Raw genomic sequence first — 20935 nt, 5'->3', positions numbered from 1 at the left:
ACAAGGCTCAGAATAGAAACGCACCAGGAACTGCCACAGGCTCACAAATTAGCAGCAAAAAGACTGGACTGACTCCTCTTTCTTCCTTACTGATTTAAAACACTAAGTACGTACATAAGACCCCAAACAAAAACATAATTTGGTGAATTATTTCTAACTTGTACAGACCATTTCTCACCTTTTCCTTCCACTTAGAAGCGAACAAGTGACTCCCAGTTATTTAAAACACACGTAATCAATGGCACAAAAGCTTAATTCTGCCCAAATGGATATTCTCCCGACTGAGAAACAGTCCTCACAAGCCATTAATTCCTGCCCCAGCTCAATCTATGGAGTTAATTAAAACAGACATTTGCTTTCTAACCTATACACAATGTACAGAATTTTCACCTCCTGGAAAAATGAATCAGCACTACAGGAAAATCTTCACACTAAATGATGAGAAGTGCCACCAAACGCGAAACACTGAACTATAATCATGGCGTTAAGCTTTTTACAGCAAATTTATACTTCCCTTAACAGCTTTTAGAATATACTTAAGCGGCAAGTTACATCTTTTGTAAAAATAAGAGCATCTTAAGCTAGAGGCTGCCAGATACCTTGCCCTCATATCCTGATTAGAGAGGTAAGAGGCAAACAATTTGCCTTAAAATACTTCTCATTTCACAACTTCCCATGGGGTCACATGACTTAATTTGTACCTAGAGCTTGCAGAACTCTTATGCTGACCTGTGAATGACAGCTTAGATCAGCTGGTAGCAAACTTTTTCTGTAAAGGGCCAGATAATGTTTTAAGCTTTGTGAGCTACCTATTTCTTTGTAAAGTATTATTTGTTTTTATTTGAAAATGCAGAAGCCATTCTTAGCTCAGGGACTGCACAAAAACAGGCCAGAGGCTGAAATTTGCTGACCCCTGGCATAGATACTGCACTTATTTAAACGACACATTTCTAATGTTAGTACTTTGCTGTGGCCAAAATCATGATGGTTTTAAATTATCTTTATATCCTAACCAGTTTCTGCTGCTAAGCTTCTCATCCTTTAGGTTCCCTTTCCCTATGTTCTTTGACTTCCTAAATTCCTCTCAGCCTGAAAGAGACTTATATCACTTATATAACCTCCACATTTGTCTAACTTCACTGAACAGGAATTTTTGAAAGCTGCCACTTATCTCAATGAAACTTGACAATTTTGCAAATGACAAATTATTTCACTAATTATTAGGTCTAGAAATTTGCTTAGAGATTATTTTACTGCCTTGTTACTAGAGAGCAAAGCATATTAGTAATCAAGTTCTGGGCTTTCTCCAGTTAACTTGGGAGATCTGACTTCTAAGACTTACTAAATACTTATTTACAGGTGAGTATCAGTCGAATTACAAATGTTTGGGTTAGAATTTATTTCCTAAGCATTTACTTTCTTTAGAAAGTAGAATTGCAGGCCGGCCCCATGGCTGAGTGGTTAAGTTTGAGCGCTCTGCTTTGGCGGCCCAGGGTTTCACCAGTTCAGATCCTGGGCACGGACATGGCATCACTCATCAAGCCATGGTGAGGCGGCGTCCTACATCCCACAACTAGAAGGAGCCACAACAACTAAAATATACAACTATGTACACCAATCATCAAGCCATGCTGAGACGGCATCCCACATGCCACAACTAGAAGGAGCCACAACTAAAATATACAACTATGTACTGGGGGGATTTGGGAAGAAAAAGGAAAAATAAAATCTAAAAAAAAAAAAAGTAAGTAGAATTGCATGCACCTGACAGCCCCAGAACTTGCTATTACCAATTACGTTAACATTGGGACAGTTGTCCATTAACCTACCGGATATAATCTTACCTTAGAAGTCAAAATCATTCCGCTGTAGCAGCTTCACAGTTCTCCAAAATTTTTTTAACCTTTTAATACTTGTTTGTTACTTCAACATAATGCTAGTGCTCTTTAAAATATATTTGAAAAATCTAATATACATTACACTTTGTATGCAACTCTAATAGCCTAGTAACATTTTTCTATTTCAGTGCAACCACCTCCAGTCATTAGAAAAATAACACAATCAGAATGGATAGTTAATATTCTCCCTCCAAATCCATACCAAAAAATAAGCCCAACTATAGATTTACAACCCTGGAGATGATGTGTTTAAAATAAAACTGAGTAAGGTATAGTACCTAGTGACACATTTTTAAATCTTTCAGAACTCCACATAGGTCTCAAATAGTATTTAAGTAAAAAAAGAAACCATACCCTAATCATTTCAATGCAAGCTGAAAATATCTTAACATCAACTCTGGCAGTATTTGCATTTAAAAGCATCAAGATATTAGTTCACTAAAACATTCCATCTGCCACCATTATTATTTAGGGCTCTATATCCATTAAGAGATTTTTATAGCATTATACCCTGTTCGTTTAAAAAAAAAAAAAAGTAGCATTCAGTATAACCTTCACACTCAGATCTGCTAAATGCCAGTCCTTGAAATTCATTTTCTAAGAATTCAACTTCCTAATTATAGTACTTATTAAAATAGGTATCCCTCAAAAAAGTGATTTAACAGCCTGGTTTAACAAAAATCCCACATAAACCAAACCTAAGTATAAGGGGAAAAAATGAACTATGAACATTATCTTGGGGGTGCGCACACAGGTCAGAAAACACGTGACGATAAATGGGCTCCTATTTGATTGTTTTTATGACTTTTAAGAAGTGAGCATGAAAATAAAATCTTTATTTTCAGTTATTACCCACCAATAAAAGAAAGTTAGGTTCACAGTTTTAGCTCTTGACACAAAGTGAACTAGGAGGCAAATTTACATCCATCAGATACAACTAATGGACCAACTTTTTAAAATTCAGGCTATCTTGAAAGCTTGCAACATACCAGATATTGCTGTGTATTCTCTAGTGACAGAATGCCAGCAATGGCTGACAATGAGTAGAACTTGTGAAGTGTTTTTCATAGAAGGTGTTTTCTATATGTTGCTAGAAATCAAGAGATTTATAAACACGTTACATGTCCAGAAACAAGTTAAGATACTTGAAAGTCTAAACACACTGATTTAGGAGTGCGTATGTTGCAATCTCAAGAGGGGTCAATAGTCCATGCGGACTAAATTAATACTTGCCTCTGGGTAGCAGGTATGTTTGTAAATATAAAATTATATTAGACATTAGCACCAGTGCAGAACACGCTCAGCATCATAAGATCCAAAACACCAGCACAAGTTTATCCATCATTAAAAACCAATTACGTCCTTCCTAAGATGTCAAACTAGTAGGTAACTAGATTGAGAAATCTAATGCAAATGAATAACTGTTATACTGTACAATTTCTCTCTCTTTTAGAAGTATATGGGAGAACTAATCAGCTAAGTAGCAGACGTTTTATGATTTAAGATCCTCAACATTGTAAAAGCTGCACGTTACCATACACAGGTAGAATACTGAAAATTGAGTGACAATACATTTTTAAAACTGTAAATAAAACTCCTTTCCTGTTTATTAATAAATCTGGCAGAAGACTAAAAGAAAATCCTAGAAAACCTGTTTATTGATCTTTCTCTCCATGTATGTTTTAGTAAGTGGTGATGCTCCTGATCAAGGAATGCATTATTAAGTTAATTTTCTAATGGAAAAAGAGGTAAAAGATTTATCACCTTCTGTGGAACAGTCATCTATCAACTTAAGACCAAAATTAATAGTAATATAGGATTTTCAGAAACAGTAAGGTTTTTGGTTTACACTTCATGGATGGTGCTGCTGTTCCAACCTTATAAAGTAAAGCTGTCTGCTTTCCAAATTCCAAAAATTAACATACTCCCCCATCTTACCATACTAACCAGTGCCCTTTGGTTTCTTTAGAACAAGGAAGCTTAAGGGTTGTTGATTACGGATGTACAATTTTGAGTTGAAACCTTTCACACATACAACTTATACTGAGTGGCCAGACACTTATTTTACAGAGCAGTTTAAATATTACGCATTAGCCAAATCAACTTGTTCCACCCACCCTGTCAGAGGGGAAAAAAACCCCAACACCCATAAAACTACTTCACTTGACAGGATGTGTCTATCAACAAGTAGCTTAAGCAACTTTCACAAGTAAGGTGTCTAGTTTGGTTTAAAAATTGAAAGTCACACATTTTAAAAGTAAATATAGTTGAAATTGTAAATCAATTATAATTTGAATCTAATGAACCATGCAGGAGGAACAAAGGGTTAATAAACCAATGTGCTTTGAATCTGTTCAAGTACTGATATTTCTGTATATAAAGATTTAGCATATATAACAGCTATCATGAGAAGTGAAAAAAGATTTTTCCCAGAAATGAAAATATTAAAACTAAGTTAAAATACATAAAGTAGTTAGTATTCCACACAGCATAAAATTTGACAATCCAAGTTTACATGTCCCAGTTGACCATGTGTGAAAATGCAAAGCAGGTATTAAAACTGATATCATGTCCAATATTTAAACCCAGTTTGTAATTGGGGGAACATCTAAATCCTTAATTAAAAACACAATGAAGTGAAAAGCTTTAAACTGGTACACACTGTTCACACCTATATTTCAAGTTTGGAAATGCATATTTGCAAGCAGCAATACAAAAGTATTCATGAAGAATGCATAATCTCTGAAAATTATGAAAACATCCCTGCTACCAATACATTTCTAAATACAAAACTGACTACCATATTGTTACTTCTGTGTAGCGAGAGAAGTTCATTTTCAAAACAGATAAAATTCAGTCTTTAGGTGTGAATGGTATGAATGACAGTCTTTTTTTTTTTAAATTTCTTAGTCGTTTGGGATCCTTAAGCATGCAAAACTTCAGAGAGGAGGGCCCAAAGGAAGCAGGGTTCTCTATGGCATCCAGTTAAGCCAGAGCTGGGAAGGCCTCTGGGTCGTCTACATCAGGAGCAGAAGCACTTGACTGAAAAACAAGCAAACCGAGATTAACAATTCTCAACTCCGGAAGTAAACCGCCAGTGTCCGCATCTAGACACAGAACTCTCAAAAATCTGCAAGTTAAAATACTCAGTAAACTGGGCCAAAGCTTTTATGTAAAAGGCAAAATTACGGATCAGAACAGGACTACAAATATTTGCAATGAGGCTTATCCTGAACTACTATCCAGACCTAGGAAGAGTCCCCAGAAACAGCACGAGTTATTGTATTTATGGGATATGCATGTGGATTCTTACTTTGTTGTTCAGTATTCTTCTATTTTCCCCACTTGCTAAACAAGAATGGCATCAATTTGAAAGCAGGCTAAGACTGATTACAATTACTTAAGCAGCACATTCATCAATGTTAGAAAAGGACCCAACTGCTATTTACAAGCAGAAATAACAAAATATATATATTGAAAAGGTCCATATACACAATATTGGCCTTTAAAAAAGTAATTGATTATCAGAGGAGGAAAGAGAAACAAAATATCACTACACTGTTATTGGTGACCATAATATCTATAATATTAAGTTACCACTATAATCAAACATTGACATATTCAATCAAGTAGGTGGGTCCCCCAAATTTGTAAATCAGGTATCGAGAACTCAGAACATCATGGTTTCCTAGCTAGACCACAAGAGAAAAAGAACTAACCCAAACTGACAATTTATTATTTAGTTTAATAAAATCTAGTCATTAAAAGCATGGACTTTGGCATCAGACAGAAAGAGTTCAAATCTAACAATTACTAGGGCTTCTATCAAAATATTTCCTAAGAACTTGTTTTGTGTCACACACTGTGCAAGGTATTGGAGATTACAGAACGTAGGACAAAAATGAATTCCAACTCGTACAGGACGGTCTAGTAAGAAATCAAAAACAAAAAAGCAACAATCACCTAATGAGTGTCACACAATTATACAACGGACATAAAGGGAATGTAAAGCTGAGACCAAAAATGCAGTGACGACTCAAGGCAAAGGGGTTGCTGGCATTTCAGGCAGACCTTAGCAAAAGCCAAGTTAACATGATTCCCTATACCTGAATTTCCTCTTCTGTAAAATGGGGATGTCAACATAGTAACAAGAATTAAATGACACAGTACATAAAACACCTAGCACAGCACTATGACCAGCACCTAATAAGTACTCAATAAAGGGTGGTAATTTAACTCTACTGGCAGCACTACTCAAACAGCCATTTAAGTGCTCCAAACAAAAATATAACCTAAAATGCAGTTTCTTAAAGGCTTGTCTACTCTTCTTTTTCTTCTCCTATTCATGTCCCCAAAAGGACCTGGGGCAGTGATTTACCAAAAGAGGACCTCGAATTATTTAAAAGGGTAAAAGAAATCTTAAAATTACCTTGTCAGTCCTGCTGCCACGGTTTGGACGTCCACCACGTCCACGGCCACCTCGTCCTCCCCTGCCACCACGTCCTGGGCGGCCAAGGTCTCCAAAGTTGATCTCCAGCTGAGACGTTATATCGTTTGCTGGCTTTCGGAAATGATGGTCCATAACTGACTCGTCAGCATGAGCCTAGAAATTTAAGTGAAATCCATCGGGTGATGAATCTCTTCATAAGTTATAAAGAAAACTTTAGTTCTGTATTCTTCCAACTATGCCTTGGGAAAATAAATTGTATACAAACTTCTCAGAATGCTTTTCTGTTCATCTATGAATATTATATGTTCTTTCATATAAATTAGAGAGCTGCAGATTGAAGTGAAACACAACTTTACATAGAGAACCCTGAAAAGCTGTGCACAAATAAAACCACACTTTGAATATACCAAAGGAAACTTTTATTTTTTAAAGATTGGCACCTGAGTTAACATCTATTGCCAATCTTTTTTCTTCTTCTTCTTCTTCTTCTCCCCAAAGGACCCCAGCACATAGCTGTATATTCTAGTTGTAAATCCTTCTGGCTCTGCTATGCAGGACACCACCTCAGCGTGGCTCGATGAGCGGTGCCATGCCTGTGCCTAGGATCTGAACCGGCAAAACCCTGGGCCACTGAAGCAGAGCATGTGAACTTAACCACTCAGCCACGGAGCCAGCCCTCAAATGAACCTTCTTGAAGTCAAAGTCATCATGCTTGTGAAATCCAAACACTCGTTTGTATTTATGTATAAGCTCAATGACCCAGTCTGCAAAATAAGCCAGAGAATTTTACACTGCTGAATGCCCGATTTTTTCTTGTATATAGGTAATGAATAGGTTTTAGTCTTCTAGTTGGAAACTATTCTTATACCACTTCAAAGTACATTTTAATTCTTCTAAATACATGTATCTTTCTCTTTTCTGAAGGAATAATGAACATTTTGTTCTATCTAAATATCTTGTAATAATAGACTGTTAATAACTATCCTTCAAAGTACAAATAAACTTGTATGTGTATCCATGTTTTCACCCCTTTAATCATCTAATACCCAAATTAAACCTCATTCCTTAGTCCCAGGCCAACTTAATTTAAAGGCAAAAGGTTCTTTTTAAAATAGCAATTTTAAAGGAGCCTAAAACATAAATGTAAATCTACAAAACCACTAGCAAATTAAAGTCAATACTAATTGTCCAATTTTTAAATGTTTGCTATTACAATGATATCAACTCATTAACTAGAAGGGTTTTTTTTAAAGTTTTTAGAAACCAGAAGCAAAACAGTGTAAGTTGATATACTACTGAAACACCTCAAAGGTTTTACTACAATAATAAAGAAAAGGTTTGGATGTTCATGGCACATCCCTAACCTTTAAGATAACTATTAGGATAAATTTGCAAAAAACTTTTTTTTCTAGAGCAATGAATGATAATTAGGAAATAAGAGCTACAGTCTCAGCTCTGCCAATAACACTGTAACTCAGTTTTCCATTTCTCAAGTTTCTTCTTTTCCCAACTACTTCCTATTTGTTGTGAGGATGAAGAGTAAGAGAGAAAGAGCGCCGAAAGTGTCATATACAACAAACTTAAGATCTACGTATATTCAAATGATAAGGCCACATACGCCAACAAGGCCAAATTTCAACAAGTACCCATCCAAAGGCAACATAACCATAAGAGCCCAAATATATCAAAGTGGCTTGATAATGAAAACGTCCTGGTTTCAAATTTTATTTAGAACCAATTCCACATTTTATAATTTTCAAAAATTTCCAATCGTATATATCACCTTGTATAATTATTATTTCAGAAAAGCTCAATGTAAAATAACACTTAAAACTGGGATATTTAACCTGATGTCTACAAAACGCATGAAGAGGCTTCAGGGTATTAATGAATCATTTAAAATTATATCAAAAATTTGTGTGTCTTGTTCTGGAGAAAAGTTCTGTCAGGACTCCAAAAAAGTTAAGAATAGTTGTCTCAAAGATGCCTAAGTAAATCCTTTTCATATTAACCTAAGCAGCTTAATAACTAGTTCAAATAAACCATCCTCCCCAAGGTGAACTTTCACGGTTCTTTAATCAGGAATCCTATTTGTTTTACCCTGATACACAAAACAACTTTATCTCTAAGAACTTTGAAAAAATAACCAAAAGTCTTCTAATGAAGCAAAATGTTTTCCCACAGGTCTTGACAATTAAGACAATGTCCTCATTTGTACTATTTTTATGGAGTCAATGTTTAAAAAATCATCTCTAAATCTAGAAAACTATTTAAGTCTCTTCAAATTCACTACTATTTCAAATGTTTCCAAGTTTGTTTCACAGCCGTCTTAATAAAATTAAAATTTACTAAGATCTTATTCAATCTTTTTATTACAGACTGCCTCCATAACATTTCAATTTAACTTTATGACTAAAACGTCACGCTTACACAAGCCCTAAAAGGATACAGCACTGAGACATTACTCTAAGAATTTGCCCCAAGGCTTAAACAGAAGCAACCAAATCAAAAACCACCAATATATCTTTCTCAAATATTTTCATTAGTTTCCACATTTCCTAAGTAAAGGAAACCTGTAAAATTCTCTGGTCTTTTCAAGACATCATCCTTCAGCAAAGGCGGATACTACCATCTACTGAAGAGTCCTGACCATTATACATGGCATAGGCAGACAGTTTCAAAAGCTGAATACTGAATGAAACCACTCACTTTTTTTTTTAGGTTAACCACATGAAAATGTCAACCTTTCAACCTAATACAAGTCCTTTAATGATTCCCAGTTAGGCAAAATTTTTTAAAATATCACAACTTTGAAAAGACCTACCCTATTTCTAAAGTGACAAATAAACTGTATGATATACAAATGACCAAACTTTCTAGGGAAAAAAAAAACCTACCACAAATTAAATGTAATTATGGATTGAATGGAGGATTAAGTTTCTTGGAACATATGTTAATACAGTTTGTTTTCCTTTTTTGAGCAATATATTTGCCCCAATGATGCTACATAGAACTTTTTTATAAACAGATTATCCACGTGAAATTTTTAAAACAAATAAATACAATTCAAGACATATTTAAACTTTTCCAAACACCACAAAACTTAATTTTACCTCTTCACTCTTGGACTTATGCAGAACAAATCCTTTCTTCCACTGCCCATCAGCACCTTCATTTGGTTTGCGAATATTAAACTCTACTTTGGCCCGGTCCTTATTTTGAATAGCCTTCCACTCATCCAAAGTCATTTCTTTTGGACCCTCTTCCTTTACTTCTTCAACCTCATTCTCTCTGTGAAAAGACGTTTACATTTTACACCTGATGGGGGATAAAACCTACGTAACTTATGATTATAAGTAAGGAAGTTAATCTTGGTTGGTTGGTAATCTTTTAGAGATTACCATCCAAGGATGGGAGGATCAATTTTCTTTGTAACCCAATGGCTACATATAACTTGGTAGAAACCAGGAATTCAATGCTTAAAGTATGGATAACTGAGGGATATACAATTTATCTTCATAAACTCTTAAATGATCAGCCATCAGTACTACAATCTTGAATTGGCTTTACCAAACCTAAAATACACATTTCTTAAAACCACACTACTTTGTCTTAAAACTGTATCCCTATGTGATTAAAAGTCTTGGCCTAGAGCTTCTCCTAAAACACATTTTTAATTTCCATCATTTCTCGCAATATGTAACTCAAAACATACATGAAGGTAATCATCTAGGATGCCTGTGAGCAACCAAGTTTCATATTTTAGAATATACAAGATCTGCTCCCGCACCCTTATTTTAGCAAGACTTAAAGCAAAACAAACTAAAAGTCAAGTGTCCACAAATCCTAAGTTCTATATACTCCAACTTTCAAATTAACTTGTACATGGACAGGAGACTGATGTTTCACTAGTGACAGAACTCTCCAGAAAACATACTGAATTCAATAGTTAACACTAAATTACTTATTTCCTAATGCAATTCTCAGGTTATAACTACTACGTATTATCCTTTTCGTTTTTCACAGAAACAAAGCACAGGCCTAGCAATCAATTTTTTTAGTCCAATCTCAATTTCCAATTGTCACCAAACAAGTTGTTTGCTATTTTGGGAGCCCTGCTTCTTTCCAAAGATAGCAGGTGATTTAGTTAGCCTTAGAGCTCAAATATCTCCCCCTTCCATGCTACTCTTTACTGTTTGACAAATTCCATCTTAATAAAACTTCCTAAACCAAGTTTACACTGAATTAATGAGATCTTGGCTATCAAGTCCAACTGTCAGTTTACAGATAAGAAAACTAAGGAGTGAAAAAAGGTCCTAGTTACACACAGGTTGTGATAACGGCCAAGAACAGAACTCAGCATACCTTTATCACATCATGAAACCATGACACCTACCTTCCTTCAACGGTTTTAAGGTCCAATGAGACAAAACAGAGGCTATGGAAACTATACATAAGGGAATTAATCAAGTAAGCCAAAGCCATGCTTCTTGAATTTATACTCCATACACAAAACATAATACTATGTTCAGATTCTCCCCTACTCTGGAGTAAGACTAGAGACTGCTCTAATACCATCATGATCCTCCTGGGTCCTGAGCTAAGGACTTGCTTCCAATACCCTACACATACGTAATTTCCTTCTGGTCAAGTTATAATCTTTGCAGATCACTCTTAAGGTGATTTAAACACGGGTTCTTTATTAAAGGAACAACAGTTATGAGCATTGTGACATGCTTAAGGTTACATAAGGTTCACTTAACTTACCCATCACAATTTCATTGTTTACCACACAAAATTACGATTCCATATAGTTTCATATACATGGATTTATATTACCCCAAGTTCAACACATCACTTAACATCACGTATTTCTATCTACTCTCTCCAATAGTAAATCAATGGTAATTCCTTATTCCACAAACCATGAAACATGACACTCCAGCCATTGTAGTGGTTCACCTTAAGAGCAATTCTTCCTGGAGAAAAAGTTTAGAAGAGCATCCCCTCCCTGACTGATTTGAATATGCCCTGGTTAAGAACTACTGACTTAAATCATCTGTAACGCAAGACTTTCAACCCTAACACTCTAAGAAACGACTGGCATATAATGATGCTTGGGTCGACGGAAACCAGAGGAAGGCCTTAAATGATTTCTACCAGCATAACTTGAATCTTTAACTCTCTCCCATCCTTGAATATATGAAAACTTCAAAACCAAGCCTTCTTCCTAAAAGCTCAGAAAATGAAAAGGATTAAGAAAGTGACTGAACTAATAATATAGTCTAGCCCTTACTCTGCTCATATATGTAAAAACAAGCCAATAATGCTATGTTCCAAATTCTACGCTGATGGAAAAAAACTTCCAAGAGATGAAGAGCTAATTTTAAAATGGTCACATTTTCTAGTTTTAAACTCTCTCAGAATAAAATTTGTAGTGTCCAAAAAACTTTGAACTATGAGTTCTAAATACCAGAAATTCTCTTATTTCAACCATTTGGTCTAATTTTTAGAACTCTCCCACTTCAGCTTCCAGTTCCCATCTATTCAATGTCTTTGGACAGCTATCACTAGAATTATCCATTACAACTTCCCTACCAAGTAAGGTAGTTAAGTAAAATGCATGACATCTTATCCTGTTCTCCATGCTTGGCTTAAGATAATTAATTTTTGTACTTAGGGCTAACAGGTCTTACTAAAATATGTATTTTCCTTATCTTTCTAAGATGACAGTAGTAATTTCAAAAAGAAATGACTCTTTCTATTTTTCAAACCATGAGAGCCCAACATACACATGTAAAGCACTCCTTTAAGTAGATACTATTTGAGGGATTGGGATACAATGAAAGCCTCTCCTCTTGGAAAGCCATCAAACAAGAGCATTGACCCTACAGCGTAGTTTCTCGGTTAAAAACCCAACTGATTTCAATGCTGGAGCATTACCACTACACAGAAAACAACTTACTTATTTTCAGTGTCTGCAACTGGATGTTCTTCACCTTCAGGTGTTTCCTCAGTCACATTTGATTGATCCAAGTCACTGCAATTATAAGATATTTGTTTCTGAATGTATTTTGGGGACTCTCTAAGGAAAGAAAGAAAAAGAAAGGCATCTAGGTCCATTTACATGTAACTGCAGTGTTCTTTATACAAAAATATTCAAAAATCCTCACATTCCCTAAGAAACTTTTCCTACTAAATCTACTCCAGAATAGAGTTCTAACAGAAAATAATTTAAAAAGGTATATTGATTCAAGCTACAGTTCAAGTACTGTACTCAAAAAGTAGCAGGACAGAGAAAATGGTTCTAAACGAAAGTTTCACCAGCTTATTAAATATCTGTAATGACCAGAAAGGTCAATAGGTAGGCTACGAACTATTTAAGACACACAAAAAATCAGAATACCCAAGAACTTCAACGTAGGGTTTCAGGAAAAGCTACGTACCCTTATGAAAAGGAAAATATTACATAAATTGAAATACAGAAAAATTGGTCATTTGACACATTATAATCCAAACATATCTAACAGGACAATCTTCTAAGGAAGTAGGTCTGAAAAAAGATCATCCATTCTGGTCCCAGACACAAGTAAAACTAAATAGTGTTATGGGTGACCCTCTAGTAATGTACAGGATCAACTTTACTAAAATTAATTATTAAAAAAAATCAGAATACCAACGTTAATTCATCTTTGACAGTCCCCCAGTTGTGAGAGCCGCTACCTCCACGTTTGTCCTCATGCTTCAGGCCACTGTAATGTGAAAAAGAACTAACAAAACTGAGTTAACATAATACTCTTTAGTTCTAGAAATTCAAATTTTGTCTTATTAAAGAAGTAGATTCAAAAATAAATATAAAAACCAATTTAAGACTTACGATCTATCACTTCCACTATGCCTATCAAATTCACGTTTGCCACGAGCATCAAATCCATCTCCTCGGCCCATTCCACGTCCACGGCCTCCTCGACCTCTTCCAAGACCACCACGGCCTCGGATAGGCCGGTCAATAATCGGTCTACAACAAATAAAAATTATATACTTCCAAGGTTTCCAGAAAAAGTTATAAGGGAAATTCATTCAAGAACTCAAAAATATAGGAACATATCTGCTAGCTCATAACCCAACAGTTAAGCACATGTTTTAGAAAATTCAAAATAGTCTATTTCTAAATATATGAAGAAAATCAGAAATAGGAAGCTCTCAGAAAACAAGAAAATTATTTTGGCATTCTCTAAAACTTTACTACTAGTGCACATACTTTTTCGTTGTTATTCATTTCACATTATAATGCAATAAAACTGCTATTCATCAATACACTTAAAAATTAAAATAAACACATCTAAACAGCATAAGATGAGTAATCTGTTCTACTATAAACAACTACCCAACAGGACTCTCCTATTAACTCAACATCTGGGGATAACAAGGAAAAGAAAGTGTCCATCAATTCAATTCAAGTGTTTCATTACAAGAAGTCTGGACACTAAAAGCTGTTACCAAATGTTTGAAGTATAACAATGCGCAGATTCATCTTTTTCTCTGAAAAACCGATAAACGTAACCAGCCACACTACTTGCTAATTATGCCCAATTTATAGCCCTGTGTTTCTATGTGACTATCAACTCACAAAACATGAAGAGATTTTTAAAAATCTTACCTATCAACTGAAAATTCTCCTCCTTCACCCTTTTCTTCAAGTGGCTTTTCAAATCGTCGTTCACGAGGTGGTCGCCTTTCTGGTCTTCTATCAATTATTTTCCCTTCACCTTGAAGTTGCTGATCAGGTCTTCTTCCAACGCGTCTTATTCCTAAAATGATAAATAACCTGCATAAGCAAATTATTTTAGCAATACAAAAAATTCAGGCCTAGACTTAAAAAAAAAAGTTGCTACTCTTTCAGTCCACTAACTAGCATTTCTTGTTGAAAAAGGTAAACACTGGGCATCTCTAAAGTGAAACAAAGTATTTTAGAGAAATCCCTATTTCAAGACAATAAACTTATTTCAAACTTCTATTTAGTTTGCCAATAATTTTCTCCCTAAAGCATTCTTTCTAACTGACTTGAAAGTCATCCCGGTAGCCACTATTCATTCCTCTCACTTTTCAAGATGCCAGTCTCTTAATTTAACTCTAAAATTAAAGAAATTTTAGGCAAATGCTACATTTTGGCTTTAAAGATACCAAAGAAGATTAACACCAGTAGCCATTCAAAAATAACCAAGCAAATCAACACACTCACCAGATTTAAGGACCCTCAAAAAACCTGTGAAAACCACACTATTTTATTTTACATAATCTGGAGGGTAAAAAAAATGAAAGTAATTCTATAAAATAGCAAAACTGAAAGGGAAACAAACGGCATTTAGGATTACATCTCCACAGCTTAAAATAGCTATTAAGCAGAAAAAAAGCACCATCTTCCCCTCCTATGAAAGTTTATTTACACATATGTATAGATACATATATACACACACGTGCACACCTAACTAAAAAACCCTACTACGCAACCAATAAGAAATAGTCCAGTTATTTTATTATTATGACAGAGAGATTTTCTTTTGGTTTGTGCCCTTACATTTATTTCCAAAGAATCTTTAAAAACCAGACACACACAAAAGGACCCTTTTTGGGTAATATTCAAGTAGAAACTTGCAGCACTAAGTGATGACAGAAACATTTACTGATTTCCCCCTTTATTACTTTTTTCCTTAGTGTCTGAGGCCCACAAAAGCAACCAATATGCATTATTGGCAGCCTTAAGGATAAGTAGATTGATGTTCAAGTTCATGACCGTAAAATTTCAGGTATGCTGTAATTCCCAAACCACAATTTCTGACAAAGTCAAAACTCAGCTGAGGAAGTGGTTTTATAACAAGACCTTAAGTTGATTCACTCTGGTTCTTTCTAACAAAGTGGAACCCCATCAGGAAGCCCAACTATTCAGTTGCTTGTAACTAGACTCAAATGGCAAATATCAAACTCTTCAGTAAAATTTTAAGGTCTGTTCCACATAAACTCTCAAGATAGATCAGACGGGAGATCTTAAACCAAAGCATTTCAAATAAATTTCGTCAGAGGTACAGTGTATTGGGGTGGAGTTATGGAACCAATCCTTTAATGATATTCCAGCCAACACACCCAAACGCACAAGGGCTTGCTTCCCCACCCAATATTCAATATTAGGCTTACAGAATCTAAAACACCTACTAAATTCATCCAATGACTGACATAAAAATGCAAACTTCTCTCGATATATTTACCTATATTCCCAAGCTCACCTGATTTTCACTAAATTCCAGGCTTTTAATATAAAAAAAAAAAACCCCACCTTGGTCTACACTCTCAGTGATATTCTGTAGTGTCAATTCTCAAGTTCTTCCAATGGACAAAAGACGAGCTACCAAACTAACTCAAATAAGCATTAAATACATATCTAAGGTGCGTCCAGCATTGTGCCAGGACCTATATTCAAAGGCACAGAGCACATGATCAGGGCAACAATCCTTCCCACCACAAGAGGCAGGGACTTTGTTTACAGGTCTACCATTCCCCAACGCCAAGAACTTTCACTGACAGGTAGCAGGATCTCAAAATGAGCACTTTTCATTCAACATTTTCCCTATATTTATAAGTTTGTGTTTTGTGCAATTTAAGGTTAAGAGTGTAGTGAAATGATAATCTAAGAAAAACGTTGATAGCTACTATGGACGTTTTCCCAAAGACAGACTACCAAATGACGAACTCAAACCTGGTTAAAAATTTATGAAATAATTCTCTATTTCTGTAACTTAAAATACTAGTTCCCAAGTAAGGGCTTATTTCACAACCGAGCTGTATACTCAAAACAACCGAGGGATCTAAACCACGCTTCATGCTTTGAACCTTCAAACTGTGTGAACACACCTACCTGGTACATTTCAGACTTATACTTCAGACTCAATTTTTTCACGTGCTCTTTTTGCATTAATGTGATTAAGGAGATAAAACTGAGCATAATTTAAAAAACCACGCAAGCCAGCGCTCCTTAACACAGACATTAACGACCTACTCAGTTGCACTACAGGTTGCTGCAAAGCTTAGCCGACTGCACGGCCTAAGCGCCATATACGTGCTTTGTAAGACTCCAACGTGCGCTTCCGCCCAACCTGTAATTTTCATACAAGAATTCTTTTGTTTTACTCACCACCTAGGTTCTTCATTCCAAGCCTCACAAAAGTTCTGTATGTAAAAAAACCCCCAAACCAAAGCCTAACACAATTGTCTTGGTTTTTAAAATTAGCTGAATGCTACCGAACGGTGAACTAAAGCTAAGGAGAAACAACCCCTTTCAGGAGCACGTGGCAGCAGAGGGTAATTTCAACTTCCAACATACAAAGGCCACTTCAGACTCAGAGCTTTGCCCCTACACCTCACTACTGATCGTGGATGCTTCCTCTTGCCCCCAACGTGCTGCTTTTCCTCCCATGATCACAGACAAACCAGCAATGAGGGCAAACGCACAACTCAAGCTCAACACCATCCCGTGCAGCGCACGGCGACCTGAAGCAACAAGCGCCCGCCAATGAGATCGCGCCCATGCTTCCCGCACACGTGGAGAGCGCTCCGTCGTGACAGCCGCCGCGCGCCCCTCCCACGAGGCCCGGGCCGCCCCGCGGGAACCCCGGGCCGGGGGTCGCGAGCAGGACCGCGGCCGAGGAGCCGCCTCGGGACGCTTTCCCGCTCCGGCCTCGCCTGCAGCCGACCGTCCCTCCCTCCCTGCCGACGGCTCGGCTCACGCCGGCGAGTTGGGAGTTTCTCAGAGAGTTGACGGGCTGCGGGGGACAATGCAGCACACGCGGCCCCCAAGGCGGCAGCGCCCTCCAAGGTTCTGAGAGCCCCGGACACGCAACGGTCGGGGAGTCCGGACCCCAGCTCCACCCCGGGTCCCTCGGGGACGAAACGGCCGAAGAAACGCCCCCCGCACCCCAGCAACCCGGGCCGCGCGCCCCTCCCGCGGCTGCAGCGCGAGCCCCGCGCCCGCCCGCCCCGGGCGCCCGGCGGGAAGGCAGCAGCCCCCGGGCCCGCGCACGCTCCTGCGCTCGGACCGCGGCGGGAACCGGGCCGGGCTCGGGCCTCGCGGGACCTGGCTCCGTCGCGCGGGAGCAGGAGGCATCGGCGACCGCGAGCCCCCGCTGCCTCCCTCCCTCCGCCCGGCTCCCCGCCTCCGACCACGGCTCTACCTTCTTTCTTCAGCGCCACGGGCGGCTGCGTCTCCTCCTTCTTGTCAACCACGCCGACGCTGGCGGGCAGCGGGTTCTTGCGGTCTTTCTGGGACTCCTTTCGCAACTGTTTGCCTGCCGCGCTGGAGTTGGTTTGGGCTGCGGCCTGGGCTGCGCTCTTGGCCCCAGGGCCCCCAACGCCGCCCCCGCCGGCTTCTTTTTTCTTGTTCTCTGCTGCCTTCAACACCTCGAAGGGGTCCGATTCGTCGTCAAATAACTGGTCGAATCGGTTGGTGACCACGCAGCCGAAGCCTTCCTGTAAGTGCCCAGGCATGATGGTGGCTCGGCGGCGCGTTCCTCCACGGATTGCAGCGGGCCGCGCCAAGCCAAGAGCGCCTGCTTCAGCTCTTCCCACAAGATGGCCGGGGCGAGCGAGGGGGGCCGTCTTCTCTTCCGGCGCCAGGCACACATCCGGGAGCGGCCTGCGCCGCACGGCACCATGGGGTATGTAGGCCAGCGTCCCTTCTCCCGAGGCGGCTCCCGGCGCCAGGACTACAGTTCCCAGAATGCAGGGCGCGACAACTCTTCGCGCGCGCCTGAGAGGCGGGACCTCACGGAGGGAGAGGCGCGTGCGAGCGGAGGGAGGGGAAGCGCGGGGGTGGGCGGGGCGCTGCCACCTGCTCTCTCCCCCCTTAAACGTGCGGCGTCTCGGGCTGCGCTGGAAACAGGGAAACGTGACGGCGGGTTCTGCCCGCGAAAGTTCTCTGTCGTTGCTTTTACTTTCCCGCCTCTGGCCCAGGGCTCACTTTCCCCACGGCTCCGGAGCGTCACGGTGACTCCCCGATCTTACAAGTGGAGACGCGCGAACTTCCGGGGCTGGGGGTGGAGGCAGCGCCCGACCCGTGCCTAGTCCCTCGCTGCTCGGTAGCCCCGGTACTGAGTCGAGGCCCTCCTTTGAGCGTGAGGGGGAAGACGCCTCGGCCCGCGGGGACGGGAGCTGGGGTGGCAGACGTGACGCGCGGGACGAGCTGCCGATGCCCGGGGAGCGTGGCGCGCCTTTCCCGGGCGCGGGACGCCGGTCGCGACGGGCGCCTGAGTTGCCGTGGCTCCTGGCTGCGCAGCGCTCGAGCCTGGGAGCCTCCAAAAGGCGCGGCGTGTAGAAACGCTCTCTACAATCAGTCCGGTTGTCCACTCGTGTCCGGCAAGCCAGCGGTCAGGTGTTAGCGAAATGTGCTCGGGAAACAACGTTTTCGAACGTCAGTGTGCAGTAGTGTGCTGGGGTGCAGTGAGGGGACGAGATCCGCGGGCGAATTCATTGTCATCAGCATTGATGTTAGTTGAGAAAATTAACGTCCATGGAGGTAATAGAGTGTCACTGCATATTCAAGCATATTGGGTAACGCTATTAGGTTTCAGTATGTCATCATCATTCTAAAGCCTCTTTCCTTTAACACAGAGTGTAACAGAAAGTGTGTTGTTTCTCTGTTCCAGGTGCTATAAATAACCTGAATCTCAACAACAACTTGTTGGGTAGGTAGTTTCCCCTTTTCACAGGGGATGAAACCATTGTGGAGGTGAAATGACTTTCCAAGCTCCCACCTCTGCAAGTGCTAGTGCCAGGCGCTGACCGTCTTCAGACTGCGATGGGAGGCTGTCGACTTCAACCCTCTCATCCACGCTCCGCCTGCTGATAGAAGTCAGTCGATTAGTAATTAATTTCCAACAGTTAATAAGATTTAGATGTTGTTGCATGTCAGGCAGGGTGTATAACAGGGCTGAATGTGATCTTATCAATTTCTGAGACGATTTTAAATCAGTGCCTTCACAGGGAAATAAAAGAGTCGTATGACAGGCGTGTGGCAGCAGGCTGGGTGCTTTTCTTGTTTCTGAATCCAGCTCCCACTCAGAGTCACCTATTCCTCTGTTGCCTCAGCCCCTGCCACGCACACTGGCATCTCACACACACCCCACCCCTTCCACAAGCTCTGGCTCTTGTGGCTCCTGCCCAGACGAGAGACAGGGAGTGTTGCCCATGCTGCTCGTGCCTGTTTGAAAATAGCTCCCGTGCTTTTGGAACATGTCCATGCTTTAGCAAACCTGTCTCTTTACCAAGGGCTGCTGACATCTGCACCTTCGAGCCGTCTGCCAGCGCTCCCCTTTTTCCCTCTCCCCCCCCCCCCACTGCCGCAGCAACAACACGAAGAGCCAAAACTTGGTATTTTACTATGTGTTTGATGCACTTTATGTGCATGATCTCACATCAACTCCCTGAGAAAGGGATTGTTGTTGCCTTTCTAAGGTGAGGACCACGAAGCGCAAACAGACTCAGTGACTTCCCCACTCCTCCCGCAGTCTGGGGAGCGGGCAGGCCTGTCCTTAGTTATTTTTATCCTGCGCACAGATCCCTGGTTGCCTCAAACAGGTCTTTGTGACCGCCAAGCATTAGGACAATAAAAATGTTTAAAGGGAATTGTATGGCTATGAGTTTCTGGGTCACTAATACTCCTCAGAGAATTTACCTATTCCTGTAACATAAAACTATGAATTAACATTTGGGGAAAACGGGAAAAAGGTGTTAGCACTTTCAACTTCCTTCTCTCCGTTTCTTCTCTCCTGGAATTTTGGTTAATCCAGAAAAGTTTTAAAGCCCATTTTTAAAGTATACAAATAAAGTTCAAAATGGTAATTCTTTTACATCTCACAGTCGTTATTTTATAAGCAATTAGTTTCACTACTGTTTCCTTTCTCCTAAGAAGTTAAAATAGGACCTTGAGGGTATTATGCTGAGCAAAGTAAGCCAGACCGAGAAAGACAAACACCTATGATTTCAAGCATGTGTGAAAGATAAACAAACACGTGGACAAAGAGAACAGTTTAGTGGTTGCCAGAGGGGAAGGGGGTTGAGAGGTGGGCACAAGGGGTAAAGGGGCACATTTATATGATGACAGACAAATAATAGTAATGTACAACTGAAATTTCCCAATGTTATAAACTATTATGGCTTCAGTAAAATGTTTCAAAAATTAAAAATTCCTGCTACTCTCGATAGAAAATATTGGCCAAATAAACCTCAAGGGAGAAGGAAAGGAGACTTCTTGGCAGACTGTTATTCAAATGAAAGGCATGAGCTGTAACGTGACAAGTATAAGATACCACTGATTAGAAATGTAGCCCAGGGGCCGGCCTGGCGGCATAGAGGTTACATCCGTGCACTCTGCTTCGGGGGCCCGTGGTTCACGGGTTTGGTTCGGGTCCAGGCATGGACCTGTGCACCGCTCATCAAGCCATGCTGTGGCAGTGTCCCACATACAAAATAGAGGAAGATTGCCACAGATGTTGGCTTAGGGGCAATCTTCCTCAAGCAAAAAGTAAATAAATAAAAATTA

At 39.8% G+C, this 20935-nt stretch overlaps 1 protein-coding gene and 1 long non-coding RNA gene across 6 annotated transcripts; one reads left to right on the top strand and one right to left on the bottom strand.

Annotated features, from left to right (window-relative positions):
- Positions 1-2713: 2713 nt before the first annotated feature.
- SERBP1 (SERPINE1 mRNA binding protein 1) lies at positions 2714-18218 on the bottom strand. Of its 4 annotated transcripts, none has more exons than XM_023641883.2 (8): positions 17571-18218; positions 14009-14159; positions 13226-13366; positions 13029-13118; positions 12314-12433; positions 9462-9639; positions 6328-6501; positions 2714-4940 (listed from the first exon to the last, which is right to left on the bottom strand). In XM_023641883.2, the coding sequence occupies exons 1-8, from the start codon at positions 17881-17883 to the stop codon at positions 4884-4886; spliced, it is 1224 nt and encodes a 407-aa protein (XP_023497651.1). In that variant the 5' UTR covers positions 17884-18218; the 3' UTR covers positions 2714-4883. The 4 variants fall into 4 exon arrangements, with proteins under 4 accessions (XP_023497651.1, XP_023497653.1, XP_023497652.1 ...); XM_023641885.2 differs by having other exon boundaries at positions 12314-12388; XM_023641884.2 differs by having other exon boundaries at positions 13029-13100.
- LOC111773627 (uncharacterized) lies at positions 18174-20243 on the top strand. 2 transcript variants are annotated; one of them, XR_011439373.1, is made up of 2 exons: positions 18174-18945; positions 19041-20243. It is a non-coding gene; the product is annotated as an uncharacterized lncRNA (long non-coding RNA). The 2 variants fall into 2 exon arrangements; XR_002808296.2 differs by having other exon boundaries at positions 18219-18910.
- The last annotated feature ends 692 nt before the right edge of the window (positions 20244-20935 follow it).

The sequence above is a fragment of the Equus caballus genome, chromosome 5 (genome assembly GCF_041296265.1).
Source record: "Equus caballus isolate H_3958 breed thoroughbred chromosome 5, TB-T2T, whole genome shotgun sequence".
NCBI classification, from domain to species: Eukaryota; Metazoa; Chordata; class Mammalia; order Perissodactyla; family Equidae; genus Equus; species Equus caballus.
This window is presented reverse-complemented; position numbering and strand designations above follow the sequence as displayed.